The 12,659-nt window shown below is 45.4% G+C and overlaps 1 protein-coding gene across 3 annotated transcripts; it reads left to right on the top strand.

The window, feature by feature from the left end:
• The first annotated feature begins 676 nt into the window (after nucleotides 1-676).
• AQP4 (aquaporin 4) lies at nucleotides 677-10,737 on the top strand. Of its 3 annotated transcripts, none has more exons than XM_075023188.1 (5): nucleotides 677-915; nucleotides 5,256-5,670; nucleotides 6,554-6,718; nucleotides 7,073-7,153; nucleotides 9,781-10,737. In XM_075023188.1, the coding sequence occupies exons 1-5, from the start codon at nucleotides 842-844 to the stop codon at nucleotides 10,057-10,059; spliced, it is 1,014 nt and encodes a 337-aa protein (XP_074879289.1). In that variant the 5' UTR covers nucleotides 677-841; the 3' UTR covers nucleotides 10,060-10,737. The 3 variants fall into 3 exon arrangements, with proteins under 3 accessions (XP_074879289.1, XP_074879291.1, XP_074879292.1); XM_075023190.1 differs by lacking the exon at nucleotides 677-915 and adding an exon at nucleotides 923-1,115; XM_075023191.1 differs by lacking the exon at nucleotides 677-915 and adding an exon at nucleotides 1,098-1,115 and having other exon boundaries at nucleotides 5,140-5,670.
• Nucleotides 10,738-12,659: the final 1,922 nt, after the last annotated feature.

Raw genomic sequence — 12,659 nt, 5'->3', positions numbered from 1 at the left:
AGTAGTTCTTGAGATCTTGCACTGTTTTCTAATGGTCAGAAGGATTATCTGGTACAGCGTGCCCCGTGCAGGCTGGCTGATCATCATGCCAAACTTTGATGCTTTCTCTGTTGCTGCATGGATGCATGGCAGTAGATGTAGTTTCTCCGTGCATGCTATTTTAACCTTGTTTACGTGTCCCTTAAAATGTTTTCTATGTAACTTACACACAGATCCTTTTACTGCATGCAAAGGCCTAAGCCACTGGAAAAAGGATTTTCTAGATACTTTGTTCCATTTTCAGCCTTGTCTTCTTCCAGCCACAGTTTCTATGCATTCTCTGATGAAATAACTGTGCCTGGAAACTTAGGCAAATTTGTTTTTTTCTTATAAGGTGAAGGCCTGTTTTCTCATGGGGTTGTTAGCAGGCTGTAGAGTCACTGGGTTCTTCTCAAGGTGGGGACCATCGGAATTTCCTCAACGGCATCATGGTCTACTGTCAACGGCTGTTTTCAGCGGCCTCCGTTGGCTTTCCATGCCAGGCAAAACTTTGTTGAGTTTAGCGACTTCCAGCAAATAAAAGCGCTTTGCCTCTCCTGCAACCAGTAGCGTTCCGGTCAGAAGGTCCTAGCAGGCATTTCAGCTGGGTAGAGCTCCCTGGCTGCAGAGGTGCTCAGACCGTTTCTTCCTTCGGTGCAGCGAGTGTCAGAGCAGAAACCGGGAGACCCCTGAGCCCTTCCCTCCCGATGCGGCGCAGCCCGCGCCGCGGAAGCACAGCGGGCTCCCTCCTCCGGCCCCGCCGGCCGCCGCCGCCGCTTTGAGCGGGCAGCCGCGACCCCCCTCGATTAATCTGCATATTCACATGACGGCAAACGACCCGCAGCCGGGGCTCCGGCCGCACTGCCTCAAGCCCCCTTCGCCCGCGCGGAGCAGCAGGTAGGGAGGGGAGGGGAGGGCAGCGCGGCGGCGGCGGCGGCGGGGCCAGCCGCACGCTGAGGAGCCGAGCCGGGCCGGGCCGGGCCGCCCCCCGCGCCCCCGCCCCGCGCCCACCCCGGCCGGCGCCGCTCGCCCGCGCTGCCGCCGCTCCGCGCCCGCCGGCGAGGGATGAGCGACGGAGCGGCCGCTCCGCGCCGCGGGTGAGTGCGCGGCCCTCCGCGGGGCGCGGGGGGGGAGGGGGGGGCGGCCCGGCCCACCCGGACCGAAGGTGACTTTACGGGAAAGGGGAGGGGGGTGCGCCACTGCGGGAGGGGATCCCCCCCCGCCCCGCACGCCCCGAGGTGTCCGGCCCCGGGAGGAGCGCGCAGCCGGGCTGCCCTCGCTGCGCCGGCGGGGGGGGGGGGGGGGGGGGGGGGTCGGGGGGGTTCGAGGGTGCTGCGAGCTGCCTTTCCCCGGCGCTTCGTCCCGCGGGATAGCTCCCGGGGCAGCCCCGCCGTGCCCCCTCCCCGAAGGCACGAACGGAGCCTTTCAGCCGCCCTTGGGTGTTAACACTGGAGGTGCGAAGCGGGGCAGAGGGCTGCAGGCGCGCACACACACACCCCCACACCCCCCCCCCCCCTTCTGCCCACCCTAAAACTTTGTTTTATTCGCCGCTTGCGGTCCCGCGACGGAGGGGCGTGTGTGCAGAAAGCCCGGCTGCCGCACAGGCGAAAACCCGCGGTGCTGGGCTCCCGAGCCTCCCCATCCCACCTCCGGCAGACACCCACGTCAGTCGCTCATGCACCATCGTGTTGGAAAATGAGGCGAAATGGCTCGAAGCAAGCCCTGCGATGGTGCCTTTGTTTCCAACAGTAGCCTCTCCTCCACCCCAGTTGGCCAGCGGGTGCCTGACGTCCATCTGAGCCCCAGCCGGCTGTGCCAGGGCAGGTCGGGCGGTATGTGAGTTTGCTCCAGAGATGCCACTGTAAATAGCCGCCACACGCACAAAAACTTCGGTGCAACAGTGGTGTCGTGTGGAGCGGCTGGCGGCAAGCCCACGGCCCGGCTGTTTGCTTGGCTCCTTGAAATGATACCGCTTAGAAAAGGAAGAATTTTAAAAATACCGCTTGACTTCTGTAGGGAAGCCTGTGTTATTTATTTATATTGTTACGGCCTTGAAGCCGTAATCATGCCTGCAGCCCTGATGGCAACACGACCTGTAAAAAGCCACCGTGCATCCTATTAGACACAGTCCACTGTGTAATCTTGTAGTCCAGACCAGAGAACTTCAAGTGTGGCCACACGTGAAATTAATGTGTGACCATAACATCAAAGTGTCTTTCTGTTTCTCTGTTGTGTTTATCTAAGGCAACCATGGACAACAACTACTCCAAAAAACTGTTTTGCAACTTCGATGGGAAATCTTAGCTGCTGGAAAGTCCCATTTTGGTTTCAGACCTGGCACAGCCATTGCTCACTCTCTGTCTCATCGCAAGCCTTTAAATTAACTGCATGCTGAAAAAAAAGAGTGGATGTTGGAGATGGTGTTGATTACTAAGCTGCTGATAGCCCTTGGATTGAAGTGAAAACCTGGATTCGGGGCTCAAACACAGTATTAAGCTTTTATTAGCGTTTGCTGTGGGGAAGAAAGGTGTGCAGTTTGAAAGAAGGATTTGGCCATGACAGCTGGGCATTTTGCTGGGTATTAGAATCACAGAAAAACAGACTGCTTCGGCAATACATGTGCGCATTAAAAATAGATGTTTAGATCATTTACTGTCGAAGTATGGCTGACAGTGTAGTTCTACCATTTTTATTTTTTTCCAGGTAGCATGCTGTTTTAGAAGAACAGAAACTTTCTTTATGTTGATGAGCAAGCTTCTATGTTTGAGTTATGCTTTTGGCTTGCATGCAGCATTTTTGCATTTTCAGGGCTGTAAACATTGACTGAATTGATTGGAGGTGGTCTCAGCTAGAGAAGCAGCACGAGATCTGCCCTTCCTAAGAGGTAGCCTCCTTCTAGACAAGCCCATTGGCAGTTCAGTAGAAGGTGTGATCTTCCAGATCCTCCCTGGCTCTCTTTTGCACACGTGCGTGCAGGTGCACACGCACTTACTCTCGATGTGTTCTTCCAAGATGTTCCACAACTAGAAGGAAGCTAACTGCATGGTTTTGATACCCAATACAAACACCCTTTTCTGTCCACTTCTACAGGATGAAGGAATGCAGTTAATTTGTAGATCTTATGGGATGGCCAGGCACACTCCGATGGAGAAGCCAAGAGTCACTGTACCCCTCTCTCCCATGCTCAAAAAATCTGCATTCCCCCTATAGTGCCCTTGGTGCTTGGAAAAAATCTTGCAGAAGTCTGGAATAGAACACCAGGGCTTGAGTTTTGCTGAGCAAGAATAAGTGCAAGCAAAAGCTCGGGGAAATCCAGGTTGCATCCCAACTGAGTTGGGGCTGAAAGGCTAGATGAGTGCCACTTCCCTTGTCTGTGTGTGCAGGTTTCTTTGCCATGGACTTCAGGATATGCCTCATCCCTATATTAAATGTTCACCTGGGACATGCCCTGGGAAAGTGAGCTCTTCTCAGTATGGGTATAGCACCTTTGTCTTACTCAGGCCACTAAATTAAATTGTTAGTGAGCCTTTAGGTTTCAGTGAGAATCTGGACATAGGGTTCAAAGGTAAGGACGACCAAATACCTGTGAGCTTTTGTACTGGGGGAGGTGATGATTTTGGAGCCATTTTGAACAAAAAGTCCAGTCTAGATAGTTGGTCATTAACTGACTGTTAATATGAGATCTTACAAAAACAGCTTTCAGTTTGTCTCAGGTTTGACCCAAAATCAGAAGATTTGGGGAATGGCTTTTTTTCTCTTTTGAGGTTCTGGCTTTAGTTCTCTGGCGGAGCAGGTCCTGCTCAAGTCTCTCAGATCACTTCACAAGTGCTTTACAACAGCCATTTGCAGGAGATAATGTAATTCTTGTAATTCTTGTTCTCATCTGAGAGTCTAGAGAACTGAGATAGAGTTCACATGACCTATCCAAAAGATACAGTATATTAGCATAAGAAATGAGACAGGGAAACAAATTATTTGCTCCAGTCACAGGATTAAATTGCCTTTCTCTAACTCTCTGCAACTGTTAAGAAATTCATGGGCCATTCCTCTTGCAAGAACTTGAAAAGGCCAGACATGCCTTTTGTGCTTCTTTCTGATGTAAGTGGTATTAAATATGCATTGTAGCTCAGTTACCTTAGATAACTGAGCATAAATTCATCCATCTTCCACTTGAAATTCTGTTCCCAAACGTAGCAGCTGAATATTCTTTCCTTTGTTTTTTGCTTTTTGGAGGGGTTGGAGGTTTTTTGCTTTTGTTTTTAGAGAAGAATCTTGTTAGCATTCCTTAGAAACTCATTAAAATGCTTCCCTTTTGGCTTATTCTCCTAATTTATTAATACCACAAATAACTTTTTCTTTGGTGACCCACTTTCATAGGTATCTGAACATCTAGCAAAATTGTAGCTCATCAGGAAGGCAGTGTAGACTAATAAATAGGATCTCCACATAGGAGTGGAAAAATCAAGACACTTCTTTCTTTGCCATACAGAGCTACATACCACACAAACAGAAAATATTGCTCCATTCCACAGCTTACTTGGCACCCTTTGCCCAAAAGAAAGCACTGTATTGATTGCATGATTGATTTAAAGGTCAGAATTTAGGATTGCATCTATTCACCTGGCTGAATTCAATTTTTACCCTATGTCCACAGTGAAGAAACTGCTCTTTGCGTGAATATAAATTGAAAGTGAATGTTCAAACAAATAGACTTTCTCTTATAGCTCCCAGAGCAACCTCCCAACGCTGTTATCAAAACCCATAGGGTTTGACTAAGATACCGCTTTTTATGGAATTATCATACCTGCTTTGTGAAAAGTAGCTTTGCTTAGAAAAAGAGGATACCCACTGATTTAATGAGTATGATGGTCAACTGGCCACTGGAAGTGGTAGGGCTTTACAGAGTCTAAGTCAGGCAGAGGTCAGCTAGTGTAGAAGTGTAGACTTATTTTCATACTCACTTATATAAAAAAATACAGAGGTTGCTTTTTGTGAACTGAAGCTATACAGGCAGGCTCCTCACAGGGGGTGGTTAATCACCTTGTGTCCTGCAGATGCTTAAACCCTGGTCATGTTTTAAGGGCAGCCTGCTCTGACAGTGTGTGTCTGTGGTTGTCCTAGCCCAAGGATGCTCGGCATTGCCTCCTTCTCTCCAAAGTCTGCTGGATAGCAACCCCCAACAGGACAGCAAAAGGCTTATTTGGTGACTTCTGATGAAGCTGTGTTTTCCTTTTCAGTAAGTGTGGGCGTCTGTGTAAGTGTGAAAGCATCATGGTGGCATTTAAAGGAGTCTGGACTCAGCCCTTCTGGAAGGCCGTTTCGGCTGAATTTTTGGCCATGCTCATTTTTGTCCTCCTCAGCCTCGGCTCCACAATCAACTGGGGTGGAGCAGAGAAGCCCCTGCCTGTAGACATGGTCCTTATCTCCCTCTGCTTTGGACTCAGCATTGCAACCATGGTGCAGTGCTTTGGACACATCAGTGGAGGCCACATTAACCCTGCTGTGACCGTGGCGATGGTCTGCACGAGGAAGATCAGCCTCGCCAAGTCCGTCTTCTACATTCTCGCCCAGTGCCTGGGAGCCATCGTGGGCGCGGGCATCCTTTACCTCGTCACACCACCAAGCGTGGTGGGAGGCCTGGGAGTCACTGCGGTAATCACTTCTCCGGCTCTTAACTAGACTAGCTTAGAGCCTAAGAAAATATAATCAGTGTCACACAGAATAAAGAGAGCTCAAGGAGAGGTTTTAAGAGCTTGCTGGTTTATTTACAATATCTAGATGGGGCTTAAAGCTCTCCTTAGGATGAGTTTATGCAGTGTCATATCTACAGCTGTTCCTTTTATAGAAGTTCTCTTTCCTAGAACTTCCCCAAATCTGATGACAGCAGGTAATGTTAATTTACATACAAAATTTAAATAATATATGCGTGAAATGCCATTTCTATATGGGCTAGGGAGGGGGAAATTAATTCTATGCCATTATGATGGGGATTGAAAAAACATCAATTTAAAATGACATACTTTTGAAATAGATTGTGGCTTAGATTTCAGCTTTGTTCTAAACTAATAAGGAATGCCATCAGTTAGCCCTGTTGCAGGACTTATTAAAAATGCACTTGAGCCGCACACTGCTTAATTTTTAATTGAAATTTAAATTAATTAAGTCAGGGCTAATTAATGAATTTATAATTGAATAGTAAATTACAGCGCTCCCAAGAAAAAAATGGTGAAGGGGAAGTGCAGCATTTGCAAATCCCTGTGTAAAAATAAACTACACTTCTACAGTCTAACTTTGAAGTTCTTGTTGGATGTTACTGTTAAGCCTCTGTTCTTAGTCCAGCAGTAATTTTCCATGGCTCTCAAAAAAAAACAGGGATAAGGGGTTGGGGAACCTGTACTTCTAAATTTCCTTGTTGTCTTTCACTGTGTACCATTTAGAAATAACTTTCATTGAAATACAATTAATGTATGTGGTGGCTTTCTGATTTACAAAATCACCTTTGTTTCATCTCCAGTGTTTCTTTCCTTTCTTTCAGGTACACGGGGATCTTTCTGCTGGCCATGGACTCCTGGTGGAGTTGATAATTACATTCCAGCTGGTTTTTACTATTTTTGCCAGCTGTGATTCAAAACGAAGTGATGTCACTGGTTCAGTAGCTTTAGCAATTGGATTTTCTGTTGCAATTGGACATTTATTTGCTGTAAGTTAATGGCTTCTCTTTAAAAAATAGACCCCTTGTCCCTTTATGACTACTTCAGAAGTAAATGGAAGTTTCTGTGGCCTTTATAGCCGTTCTAGCTGTATAGCTGCTGTATTCTTTATGGATCCATGCCAAAACCCTTTGGAGTAGCAGGAGGGTCCCCTTGGGTTTTCTGCCTGTTTATGTGATGAGTTTGTTAATTTCATGATAAGACTCAGGACCTGAGTGACAATAGTTGCTGTCATGATTAGAAGCCATGCAAAACCAGGGTGTCCCCGTAGTACAAGGAATAGCAGAAAATGAATAACTATCGTCTAGATTTTAATAACAGGTAACATTTTTTCTCTGCCTTAGATCAATTACACCGGTGCCAGTATGAACCCTGCTCGATCATTTGGACCTGCTGTCATCATGGGGAGATGGGAAAACCAATGGGTAACTCTGCTTTTATGCTTCCTTCACCGTAGCGACAAACAGCTATCAGGATTTTTCATACATCAATTGCTTTTAGTTATCTCTCCCAGTATGCCCCACAGAGACCATCACCGAGGAAGACAGGCACTGACCTGCCACAAGCGTAGGTATAATTATGCCCCTCGCCTAGGACTGCGGTGCAGTATGCAGCACGTTGGAATAGCATCTTGCTATTCAGGGGCCGTTTTGTGGAGGTAGTAGCTGGGTTAGAAAGGCAATCATACAAAAAGTTCAAAACAAAAAGAGCAATCCAGCGAGACTGAAAGAATTGAACTGCTAGAAAGAAAAAACCTCCGAGGCAGATTGCAAACCCCCTGGTCATGCTGGTGAGAAGTTATGGAAGTAATTCTGTCAGCTTCACGTTTCACCTGGTTCTGCAGCAAACTGGGGCAGACGTATAAAATGAGAGCAGGGACCCTCTGTGATCTGGTTCCTGGGGGAGAACCTGCCTCGGCAAATGCCCGCAGTGAGAGATGAAGCAGTTGCAGTCTGGTCTTCACAGACCAGACCAGATGTTACCTGCTTCAGTTTGAAAGCATCAGCTTAACTAGGAGTATTTGCGCAGGAAAGAATTTGATAAACAGACTGTGAATGATGCAGTCATTTTCTATAGCATCCCACTATTAAACTTATTAAAAAACAATTCACATTTTATAAGGGAGAGATGGATTGCAGCTCAGCCTCACCTAATTATAGACAGGGAAAGCACTTCTAGGGACACTTTCAATGCTGACTGTAAGAGCTGCATATTACAGTGCATATAAGGGTTTTCTTGATTTTTAAAGTATGAAGCCCACATTGCTCCCACTGCAGCTAATAACAGAAATAGCATTGTCTTCAGGCCCTAAGGCTCCAATTCTGCAAACACGATACCATGTGTAACTTTGTTCCCAAGAGTTATCCTATTGAGGCAGATTTACCCAGTTATCAGTGAATGGCTTGTTCATATGAAAAACTGCCGTAGTTTTTCACAAGATTAATTATCCATACTCTGCGGGAGCCTGTAATTTATAACTAAAGCTATAAACAATAAACAAATATACCATGGAGAAACTTGTAGGAGAAGCTTAGCTACTGTCCTGGTCACTTGGAAAGATGGCCTTTTCTCCTCCTCCAGAGCAGTGACGTTGGCATGCCACTGACAGAAGCCTGTGGGCTTCTGCACCTTCTAATATTAGTGAACTGCTCCTTGTCATGCTGAAATAGATAGGTCCCCTACAAAGTTGTGTATGTTGGTTGTATTCAAATTAGATAATCAGGTAGCTGCCTGCCTGTTGGATTTTGTGGGATCAGAAGCCAAATTTGGATTATTTTGGAAATGTGAGTCTGAAATACTGAAGCAGAACTGTTTGTATATACACTAGGAGAGGTTTTGTTTCCTTAAAAGTTCATTGCCACCTTGAGTGAAAATGCAGAAAGAAAATTGGTTTTCTGCATTGGTGTTTATTTTGTGTGTCATCTTGCAAACAGTTCATGTATGTTGTCTACAGTTGGCAATGAGCGATGAAAATTTAGAGGAGGCCTCTTGGAAAGAGGTGGATCAGTAAAACTTGACAAAACTGCTACTCTTCAAAGATGTGGACCTGCTTCTCAGTCATCTTACCCCTGCTAGTTTAAAAGCTATGCCAGAGCAACTATATGTTGTATGCAACTACGGAGCTGTATTTGACAAGTCATACAAGACTCCACCAGGATCTGTGGCCTTTTTTTACTCAAGAAATGTTATAACTATGGTTGATCTAACTAAGGATGGTGAAGAACCTGTACTTTTTTGTTATTGGACAAAGTTTAAAAAAATAAGTTGAATCTCCCATAAAGAGGGGAGGGGAAAAGCTGCTTTCTATTAACAGAAGGCAGGGCAGCCAGAGAGGATACTGGTGTGTCTGTCCATGGGAGGTGTCCGTAGCTTTGCTGCCACTCAGCTGGTCCACTTGAGAAGTTTGGTAACCACACATACAGACTGAAATCTTTTTCAGGCATCGGGGAAGTAGTAACCGTACCTCACCAACATGTCAGCATAGGTCCCTCTTCTCTGCTCTGTGGGGTCCACTGCCTGGCAATTCCCTAAACGCTGGCACGAGAGGAGTTTTTAGGGGAGAGCTGCACCCACGGACGCGAGGTGGTTTAGATGACTGGATTGAAGGTGACTAGGGAGAATTTCTGAAGGGGGTGAAATACATGTGAGAGAGAGAGAGACTGGGAGCAGGCAGAAAGAAAAAAAAAGTGACAGAGGACTAATGCCATTAAATGCCAAAGAGACTGCCTTTTGACCAACTTCATATGTGATTTTAGAGCAGTCACTTAATTGCTGAGCTCCAGGTTGCCATCTGTGAAACCTATGGTAGTTACCCTTCTCTGCCTCATAAACTGGTATGATATCAGGCAGATTTCACCCCAGTTCATGAAAGGCAGGGAACTATATGACCATGCCTTTCTGGAAAGCAGAGTTGGTTTGAATGATTGGGCCAGGATATTTTGCAGTAAGTTTTGTGGGTGAAGTCTGTAGTGACATGCTTTTCTCTGACACCCTGGCTTCTTTATTTGCTCAAGAGCTTAATGCCTGTCTTTTTTTCCACCTCTTTTCGAAGGTATATTGGGTGGGACCAATAATAGGAGCAGTCCTTGCTGGTGCTCTTTATGAGTACGTCTATTGCCCAGACGTTGAACTCAAGCGCCGTTTTAAAGACGTCTTCAGTAAGGCCACCCAGCCGTCCAAAGGGAAGTACATTGAGGTGGACGATAACAGGAGCCATGTAGAGACCGACGACCTGATCCTGAAGCCTGGCATAGTTCATGTGATTGATATTGACAGGGGCGAGGACAAGAAGGGAAGGGATCCGTCCAGTGAGGTGTTGTCTTCTGTATGACTAGCAAGAAGCACTGAAAGCAGAGATCAGCCTGCTAGCCTGTCCACAGATATCCTCCCACCTATTAAAGAAACAGATCTCCTCTAAACTGAGCATCTACCATTTCTTAACAGGTATGGTTTGGGCAGCTGCGTGGTAGCGGTGTCACCAAACCATACGCCTGCTCAGTTGGAATATTAGGACTTTCCTATAATGAGGATTCCCCATCTATTATTCCATATTAAGAGCTGTTCCTACTATTTTCCTTTCCTTCTTTCTGGAACAATCCCAAAGTCAAAAAAAGAGATGAAAGCATTCTCCTTTAATAAATCAGTCAATAATGAGATGAAGATAGAGATGTTTAACATTCAGATTGACAGTTAAGACGTATCAGGAAATGCCTATAGACATGAAGACCTACTTATCAGATTGTTCTTCTGACACTTAATTGGCTGTTGTCAGCTCCGATTAGAACATCTTATCCATTATGCGTTCTCTGCAAGGTTCAGGGACAGCACCAACAGTATAAGAGTTTTATCGACAGTCAAGCAAAGGAGTGTTGTTTCCACCCGTGTACATCACTATTGCCTTGCAAACTACTCCTGAAAAGATGATACTTAAATAGGTTTAAAAAAAAAAAAAATTCTATCAACCCATCAAATTTCACTTATGTGATTTGCAGTATACATATATTACCTTCATCCCTTCCTGGGAGTAAATACGCTGAAATTGAATGTTGAAGTCTACTGTAATAAGGCTGCAAAGCATTTGACTCTACTTCATGCTCCCTCTTGTCATTGTCTATCTCGTGAAACATTCTCCTGGGGTTTGACTATTGACCATTTAGTGTTAGCAGACTCTCAAGGTCATGCAAAGAATATAAAGGCTTTCCTGTTACTTAATAACTCAAATAAGAGATATCAGAAGAAGAGAAGGCATATCTGTTTTCAGTGCACTTGTTCAAATACACATTTCTGTGCTAAGTTATGTAAACTAAACGTTTAAATTACTTACCTACTTTCTTACAAGATGGTTGGAGATATGGGGGTTTTAATTCATTAGTAATGTAGAAGGTTTTTAACTTTTAACTGTATTGAAACACTGATTGGGAAATATTTTTTTATAACGGATGATAAAAATACGACTGCTTCTGGCATTTGTTGTAACTGATGCCTGACTATTTGAACAGGATCCATGCTTGTTCCAATGTTCCTATAGTCTTAATTACACCCCTGGCAACGGTTTCTTTATCTGTTGTTAGGAAAAGATGCAAGCACTTGCAGGGTTTTTTAGGGGGAAAGGGACATGAAATATGTTCAGTAATCAGCCTTTCCCTTATAGAAGTATTTTGACAGACATAATCACCCCAGCAGAACATTTCTGTAAAGCTGGTACTGACTTACTGCTTTTGTTTCTGATCAGTGGCTTTGAGTTTCACAATATACAGCTGCAGAGCAGGCAGGAGCATGGTATTATTAGTGTAATTGTATAGTTTTTATTTTGAAATTTAAAATCTACTCCTGCCTATTTAGCAATAAGAGGGGGAAAAAAAGCATTAGCCCTGACTGTGGGCTGTAATAGCCTTGTCTGCTCTTTGACATACTCTACATGCGACCTTTATTACGGGGAATTAGATGTTTCTAATGAGATAATAAACCACCGCTACACTCAGATCCATGCACTGTGATCCAAAGGCAATTCTACTATCCCAGCTCATATCCCTGTATAGTCCCAGCATGTCCTGCCATACTCACTTTCCTAGTTTCACACTTTTCTTGTCTTAAACCCTGTTAGAGTGTGGCACAAGCTGCCTGCATTGAACGTGAGATTCGTGACTCCTCCACGCATTTGCAGTTGGACCACAATCTCTCCCCTGCACCGCCCAGGCGCAGCACGTGGCGTACACAGGCGCAGGACAGGGCTTCCTTGGGTGGCCCAGGGACAGCCCCACTCCCGACGCGTGAGCCCTCGTGGCAGACACACTCCCCATCACGTACCTGTTGCAGCATCACGGGAGCAGCTGCCTATTGAGCCTAGTGACACAGCTGGGATTTGTCCTCAGCTGTGCCCCAACACAGTGACAGCATCACGGTTCGAGGGCATGAGCATGGTTAGGGACCTGTAAGGGACAATGTCAAATCGCAGATAAGAGCTCTTTCCCACAGCAAGGACTAAGTCTCCCAGGGAAGGGCAACACAGGTGTGGTGTTTAGACCCCTGCATACCTCTGCCCAGATGGGTAATTACCATGCTAAATAGATTCAGTGAGAAAGATCAGAACTTGTGGGGTTTTTTTTGTCTAGGCATTTGTTCTGGCTTTTTTTTTCTTTTTTTCTTTTTTCCTTCAAATGCTATATTTCTTAAAGGGACACTGATTAAACCTTTTGCATGCCTTAAACAGGTAAAGAGTAATACACATAGCACTGGCAGATTTTTAAGCAAAGGTTTGCATTTTTTTATTTAAAGACACTCTTTAGAAGCTCTTAATTTGTGAATTTTGCAATGTACTGTGTTATTTAAATAAGAAGTGATTTGTTTTATGCTTAAGGGTCCTTACACAAATGGCTTGATGCATATTTTCTTCAGCCAGCCTGATTCTGCGGCTGAGGTGAGCACAACACA

This window comes from Buteo buteo, chromosome 3 (genome assembly GCF_964188355.1).
Source record: "Buteo buteo chromosome 3, bButBut1.hap1.1, whole genome shotgun sequence".
In the NCBI taxonomy this organism is placed as follows: Eukaryota; Metazoa; Chordata; class Aves; order Accipitriformes; family Accipitridae; genus Buteo; species Buteo buteo.
This window is presented reverse-complemented; position numbering and strand designations above follow the sequence as displayed.